General features: G+C 34.5%; 1 protein-coding gene across 1 annotated transcript; it reads right to left on the bottom strand.

Moving 5' to 3' along the window:
* Positions 1–219: 219 nt before the first annotated feature.
* LOC127874536 (zinc-binding protein A33-like) lies at positions 220–5306 on the bottom strand. Its single transcript, XM_052418908.1, has 3 exons — positions 4957–5306; positions 3159–4138; positions 220–2708 (listed from the first exon to the last, which is right to left on the bottom strand). Exons 1-3 carry the CDS (start codon positions 5280–5282, stop codon positions 2362–2364), a joined length of 1653 nt encoding a protein of 550 aa, XP_052274868.1. The 5' UTR covers positions 5283–5306; the 3' UTR covers positions 220–2361.
* Between the last annotated feature and the right edge of the window lie 2688 nt (positions 5307–7994).

Below are 7994 nucleotides of genomic sequence, written 5' to 3'. Positions count from 1 at the left end.
CTGACGGACGGACAAAGCGGCCACTGTATGCTACCCTGCTTCTTTTTGGGAAGATTAAAAATATCCACAATGACATGGTGTATGGATACTGTTTTTTAATTAGAATTGGTTAAATATACTTTTATATTTTATAAACACTCGTTTAATTGACAAATTATCTTGTTCATTCTTCAAAATTCATATCACTTCGCTGGTACATGTACCATGTAACGATCAGTGATAAAAATTTATGTTGACGTTTTTAATAAATCTAATACGCGAAGACAAATCACACAATACACAAAATAAAGTAATAATATATACATCAGAGTGTTATTTTGCCATATAAAAATATTTAATACTCATAATATGCAGCCATAAATAATCAATGGCTTCTACATTTTTTGCTACAAAACAATTACATATATGAAAATGAGAATCAAATAAAGTACGCAAATGAAAACAAGAATTATATACTGTACGTGAATGAAAACAATAAGCAAATCAAGTATGAAAATAAAAACAAAAATCAAATCAAGTACGAAAATGAAAACAAGAATCGCAACGTTTACTTGTATCTAAAAAAAATCAGTTAATAACAGTATGCAGCCATACATACATTTGTACATAGTGTTTATTCTGCCCCAACATTTTAAATACAAACGACTTTGTCAGACGACTTTCAAAATGGATTTTTTTAATTCTCCATTTAACCCTTTCCCACTCAGAAGCAAAGTGAAAATGGCTATGTGAAAACAGCATAAAACCAGAACAGCCTGCGAGTAACTCGCAGTCTGTTATGCTGTTTGCTACTCATTATTATGTTGAAAATGAGGCCTTTTAAACTGGAATACATTAAGAAAGGACTTTAATTTAATGTGATTTTCTAAAGGACTTCAAATGCGTCAAAGTGCGTTTCTGAGTGGATGAGGGTTAAGGACGTTCGTGTACATAAAAAATTATATACATGTGTTTACAGGTATTTTCTGCATTAAATGTATAAAAAAAAACAAGATGTGTTTGTGAAACACAATGTCCCCACCATATATTTGACCTTGACCTTTGACCTTGAACGATGACCTTGACCTTTCACCAATCAAAATGTGCAGCTCAATAAGATTCACATGCATGCCAAATACCAAGTTTCTATCTTCAATATTAGAAAGTAATGGCCAATGTTAAAGTGTGACGCAAACAAACCAACAAAGCAACAAACCAACTGACAGGGCAAAAACAATATAGACTGGCGGACATAAAAATGACTTGAATAAATGTATTTGGCTATTGATATGTTGACACAGGTGGTTTATTTGTTATTTTAAGCATATTTAAGTCACGAAATAATACGTTGAAAACGCACTACTTGTTTTGCTGAGTTGCAAATCAACATGAGAACATTAAGTACAGTCCACTCTCGTTATCTCGACATCGGATATCTCGATATTCTCGATATGTCGAAGTAAGCTCAATGTCCCAACTTTTTTCCTTCTTTATCTATATAAATAAACATCGCATATCTCGATTTTCGTTATGTCGAATAATTCGATATCTCGATATAAAATTGTGTCCCGAGTCCCGATTTTACACGTATTTACTGAGGTTTATCTCGAAGTGCGAATAATTGTTCCAGTGTCGGCAAAAGGTGAGAAATGTTGTCTTTGATACTTCACCGTCCCGCTTCGCCCGGCTGCTCCCGATACTGTGCGGTAGGAAATCAATCCGTTAATTGCATCAATGATCACACGTGTGTAATGTCGTTAGCCATTAACACTTGAGTAAGGCCTGTTACTCTGGGGATATTGAGTAATAAAGATAATAAGACAAGACTCAAAATGGCTTTTCATTTTTATTTGATCCTGTACTAATAATCGATTGAACTTTGCATTTCAAACTACAAAATGTACATGTACAGTTCAGTATTCCGGAACGTGATTTACGCATGTTCAGATGGAAAACCCTCGTCTTGATTGGACGTCAATTGCATCATAACTTTAAATAGCAAATTTACCGGATGTTTACTCGACAGTTTAGAAAAATTAACTGCATGTGTTCATGCAATTCTGTAATACTTAAAACGTCGTTTTAAGCATTTAATAGCAAAATTAATCGTGCCTCGTAAAAACGTGTACATATCAGGTAGAGAGTATTATGCCACACGGTGACGGCTTTAGTTAGACCACTTAGCAGGTATTTAGATGCTAAAAACAAGGTAAATTTTCGTCTCATTTTTTGTTTGAAAACGCCTTATCGGATATCTCGAACTCTCGCTATCTCGATATTTTTTCTTGTTCCCGCCGACTTCGAGATAACGAGAGTGGACTGTACAGACTCAATCCTTAGATGATCCTTTTTATCGTTCTATTTAACGATTTTTGTCGCTGCCTATGTTACTTTAAAAACTATGATGTCTTTGTTTTCAACACCTACGAGCACTGAATCATTGCTGCAACTGTAGAAGACTGACCATGGTTTATTTACCCCATCTTTCTCAGTAGCCAGTGTGGCCAGCTTCTTCCCCTCGCTGTCCAACTGTATAATTGTGTTGGATCGAGAGCCACAAACGAGCACTTGCCCACGAGCTGTCACATTAAAACCCCGTGGGACATTTAGGTCAATGTCAGAAAAGGTGGAGATAACTGTTCCATCCATGGCCAGTGTGAGAAGTGTGTGTTTATCCATGTTGGTGACGTAGATCTTGTCACCCATGAGGTTTACAGCACATTTGTACACTGCAGACAAAAAACATTATAAGGCAATATTTATATGCAAATTACGTTTATTCGGAAATCGGTTAAAAATCAAATGTTTTTATTCTGGTCACACTATTGACATGAGGAAAAGGCATCTCATATTTATCCTTAGTGTGTATTACCATTATTTGAAATGCACATGAGCGCCATGACAGACCGTGCATATTTAAGTGCACGCACCTAGGATAGAGACTATTTATAATCTAAATGACCTAATATTTCGAAGCATTTTCGCTCTCTAGCCATTTTTTTCAAAGTTTTATCGTATCGCTTTTTCATGTGAGTACACAATATGGTATGTATGTAAAAATCTAAAATACACAAATTGTGAAACTTAAGTAATCAACTATACATTCGTGATTTTCGAGATCGATTAGTAATATTTGTTTCTTTAAACCTTTGCTTTGTAAAATAGTTCGTGTCCACTACCTGTATTATTTCCTGTTGTGTCCTCGTACAGTTTCTTTACTAGTGTTCCAATCAGAGTGTACTGATATAGAGCTTTACCGCAAGTTACGTACAGAGCACCCGGATGGTGGGCGATACCAACACATCTATGAGGCAGCTGAATCTTCCATCCCTTCTGCAACACGTTATTCCTGAAAGCTATCATATGTAAGCCGTGTATGTCACCGTCATTAGTTGTAACAACAACCTTACTTGGAGACATCAGACACATGTCATGTGAATGGTAAGACACTTCACAATCGCTCAAAAACTGGTTTTTCTTGTCGAACAGTTTAACTTTATTTTGGTTATAGCTCAGTACAAGCGTCTCACCAGTAGGGAGCTCACAGATTGCACAAGTACTGCGCATAGACAAAATAGGCGCCATTTTAACGCTATATTCTGACTTTTTCTGCAGTGAAATAACCTTATTTGGCTGGCAAACTCTCCCCAGACCTGCACATTTTAATAAATACTTTTCAATGTCGTAACTGGGTGCGAATTCCATACCATATTCATGTGTGTCTTTCGACTCTTTTAGAAATAATTCAGAGTCCTTTATCTGTTGTTGATATTTTTCTAAAGCTATAAAAAGAAGTTTACTGCTCTTGTTGCAAACTTCATGTATCACTTTACTGAGACATTGCATACTTTCTTGAATGCTGTCACACTTATCTCTTTCTTTAGTAATGTATATCGTAGAGTTAGCAATTAATTTTTCTATTTCTTGCATTGTTGCTCTCTCTAGCCGATCTAATTCTTTATTGATTTTCTGTCGCACTGTGTCGATCTCTTCCTTAATTCGCTGGTACGTCCTCTCAAGCGACAGAAGATTGCATTCTCCTTTTTCTTTCAGTTTCTTCAAATCTTCTTGCATTTTCTCAATGTTTGATGAGAGCTTATCGACGTCATCCTTTGAATATTTGTTTATCTCTTTAATAAGGCTGACGTTACTGCATGATCTAAAATACAAGCGCATGTACTATAAGTTTACACTTACATGGAATAAAGGAATATATATATATATATATATATATATATATATATATATATATATATATATATATATATATATATATATATATATATACATAATAAACACCTTTATATGTACCTTTATTCTGCGTGTTACGTTCTTAAAAGTTTTTTTTTCTTGTTTGATTGGTTGGATTCTTCACCGTTTTTAACAGTATTCTGTTCATATGACGACGGTCTATTACCAACTCATTCTTTTCTTGCGGTAGCTGATTACCAGCGGTACGTGAACATAATTATGCCAGTTACTGACAATTACCTACCTAAATCAGAGGTAGGGGAAAATGGTCGGAGAGAGGATTACATGACCGATCTCTACATAAGTTATGTAGCCGGGCCGAAAATCGAACCCGCAATTCTCACATTGTAGTCCTGCGCTTTATCAACTACTGCCGGCAGTAATCGGGAAGTGTAAATATTGATATCAACACTCAACTGTTAACAGTTAAACATGTGTAGTACATTATCACTCCAAACGTAGTAATCCGATACTTTAAATCAATGCTAACCGCTTGACAAAATTGGACGGTTGAAGTAAACAATTGCGGCCTGCATTTGGTTGATACATAAGCTAAAGATGTTAGTTTTTCGACCATTTTAAGGTGGTTAAATATCTGTAAAGACATTAACATTCAGAATGTTTCATATTCAATTTTACTTTAAAATAGATACAATTAGATTTAAAAAGTGCACTAATGGTTAGAAAACATACTTGTTTAGGAAAAAAAAATTAAATCCAACTTGCCTGTGATGGCGTGCCAAGCAAACAAGACAACAAAGTTGGCTATGGTCCTTGCAGAATAGTTTTATTTTCTCGTCGCTATGCTCTGCACATTTCTCCAGCAAGTCAACCGTTGATTTGGCAATCGGCCATTTCTCCATTTGTTCTCGGCCATACACAGGATGAGTCTTGTAAAGTGGGTTGTGCAGTTTCACACAGCTGTCGCAGAAACTCTTGCGACATTCCTCACAGTGAAACTGAGCCTCTAGCTCCTGGCAAGCTGAACAAGTATAGTCCGATATCGTATCTGATCCTTTTGCTGCAAGCGAAGACTCCAAGTTGGAAGCCATTTTGTTTGCAGGTTAAGAAGGAAGTATTTTGGATTGACAGAGTGATCTCCCCTATGCGTTGCTACCAACAAAGTTCTCTCTTAGGATGAAAGGTTTTTAAGGGACGTTTGGGTAAATTGAAAAAATTGGGAAAATTCTCAAAAATATACATTACACTTCAACACCGTTATTTCGAAGTCGTCGGGACCGTTAAAAAAACTTCGGATTAACGATAATTCGAAATAAACATTTTACAGAAGACTTCTTTGATTCTGTAAAAATAAAACATTATGGAATTCGCATGGTTCGGTTACACGCTTACTTAAAAGCGTAAACTAGTCAGATAACAATAGATTTCACTTGTAACAAACGGAGGAATAAAACGAATCTTTTTCTTGTTTTTAATTTTGTCTAATTACAGAACATATAAAATATAACGAATAGAACAAATTATCAGACATACATATATATGAATACATTTTCGGAAATGAATTAATATTTTTTGTAACTAATACGCGATGTCTCTCTTAACTCCGGCGTTCGCACAGACGACAAAGGTGTAATTATCGGCTTTTGACGCACCACGACAAAGGTGTGAAAATACACTCAGTTGTTTGCAGTTTTGACTTCGGATTAAAGATTGAAAATTTGGTGCGAATTATAGTGTTGGGACCGACTGAATCACTTCGAAATAACGATTTCTTCGGTTTATCGAAGTTCGGATTAACAATGAAATTTTACATTAAACAAAGAAGACCCAAAATCGGGACCCAAAAAATACTTCGAAATAACGGTGACTTCGGATTATCGGTGTTCGAAATAACGGTGTTGAAGTGTATATGCATCTTTTGACGATTTGAAAACCTGACAAGTATACAGCGTTGCAACGCGAAATGATTTATTTATAACTACGCAGGTGTGTACGGAATCCCAGCTTGTATACAACAACAACCACCACCACAACAACAAATAAATATGTAATGCTCGAATTGAAAGTTACGTTTGGAAATAGTTAACGAATTATAGCAAACGCTCGGATAGGTTTTTAGTTCTATCGTATGGATATTTTGTTCTGAAACGAAACTAGATACGTATGCATACCATTGTTCCGTGTGCGTTTTAAAATAAGCTTGTGTGCCTCTAGATGTTCGTACCACAATTTAATGAAATCGTTATAACTTATAATGTTCCTTACATTCCATCACGAGTCAAATGATGCATCAAATAGTCTAAAAATGATTATCTTTAATTTTTTTACATTATGAATGATAATGTCTTCTGTATATTATGAAATATACTTGTTTGCAAATTTAACATATTGTGTATCATATTATGCAATATATTTACTTTGCCGTAACGTTTCTGTTTATGAATGACAATAAGAAATACACAAAGACATATTTTATGTATAAAATAAAATTTTGGCTTAATTGTTGACATGCATATACACGAACCGTCTTTGTGTATATGTTTAACATTTCCGCACCACCATCATCAAACAAACACATAACACATAACATCGATGTATTGTGTAATAGACTGCGCAACAGTTTAAAGTTTATTAAAGGCCTGATTTAACAAACAATCATTTTGGTCAATAGAGAATGTATTTGTTAGTACTGTAGAGGCAATTTCCTATACTTGCTTAAATCGAATTAAGAGCCTCGCTCTGGGAAAACCGGGCTTAATGCATGTACGTAATGTATCTTCCCAGATTAGCATGTGTAGTCCACACAGGATATTCAGCTGCGATACGTTCCATTTATGGAATTTTTCGTTTAAAGCAAGTCGTATCTGCAAGAAAATCCAGTCAAGGTGGAAATTATCGTCCCTGATATCCGTGCGAACAAATGCCCTTGGTAAAAACCATGTTATTTGTGATAAACAATGTTTCGGCTTACCTGACAGGTTTCGGGTCAATCGGTACCTGATATGTGTTTTTACTCTAAATTTTATAGTTTTGTTTGGTTTAATAACGTACAGATCTTAACATTAAAATTTAGTAAATGGTTGATAACATCTCGCATAAATAATGTATGTCACCCGTTATATTTGGAGTTTGTGAACGCATATCATATTCAGAAGAAACAAAAACATTTAGAGGCAACCTAATAAAGATGATGCATTCGTATGATGTTTATTTTCCGCTCTTAATTGCGCTATAATAGGGTAATCTTCCGATTGTGGTTATTACCACCATCGTTAATGGTTGACTGTCTCATATGATAATAGAGATTTTTATCCTACTACAGTATTAAATAATGAAGTATTACATGACGTTGTAACATTTAAAACCAGTTTTCATGTGTTTGTTTTAATTCGTTATGAAACTCAATTTTTAAACCCCTCAAACAAATAATAGGAACTGACTTACAATAAAGTAAACTGTAAACGTACATACCTAAAAGCATTTTAGAAGGAAAACTTAAATAATTGTTTGTGTTCATGTTATTTAAAACTAAAAAAATATTAACTTGATTTACGTCTATGATAATACCACGTTCTCATATGAAATTTATTAACACATAAATAATGCCTTCTCTATAGGAGTTCTGATTAACACATAAAGTATTGTGGTCATGTTTAATAATAGTGTTAAAGTAGTAAATCTTGTTAATTAAGATAATATAAAACTCCAGAGTCATATCTACGGAGGAAACTCTTGTAAACATCCGATCGTATTTTATTTAAAGCTATAAGGCAATTATGCAATTATGTAATACTGCACTGTCA

This window comes from Dreissena polymorpha, chromosome 3 (genome assembly GCF_020536995.1).
Source record: "Dreissena polymorpha isolate Duluth1 chromosome 3, UMN_Dpol_1.0, whole genome shotgun sequence".
NCBI lineage: Eukaryota > Metazoa > Mollusca > Bivalvia > Myida > Dreissenidae > Dreissena > Dreissena polymorpha.
Note: the sequence above shows the minus strand (reverse complement) of the source record. Positions and strands in the feature narration are given on the sequence as shown.

Bases quoted from the DNA above. Each gene is read 5' to 3' on its own strand.
- LOC127874536 (XM_052418908.1), bottom strand. From the start codon at position 5,282: ATGGCTTCCAACTTGGAGTCTTCGCTTGCAGCAAAAGGATCAGATACG. The intron at 4,139-4,956 runs GCAAGTTGGATT...CTTGTATTTTAG, and splicing joins TGCTTGGCACGCCATCACAG to ATCATGCAGTAACGTCAGCC. The intron at 2,709-3,158 runs GTAGTGGACACG...TTTTGTCTGCAG, and splicing joins CACAACAGGAAATAATACAG to TGTACAAATGTGCTGTAAAC.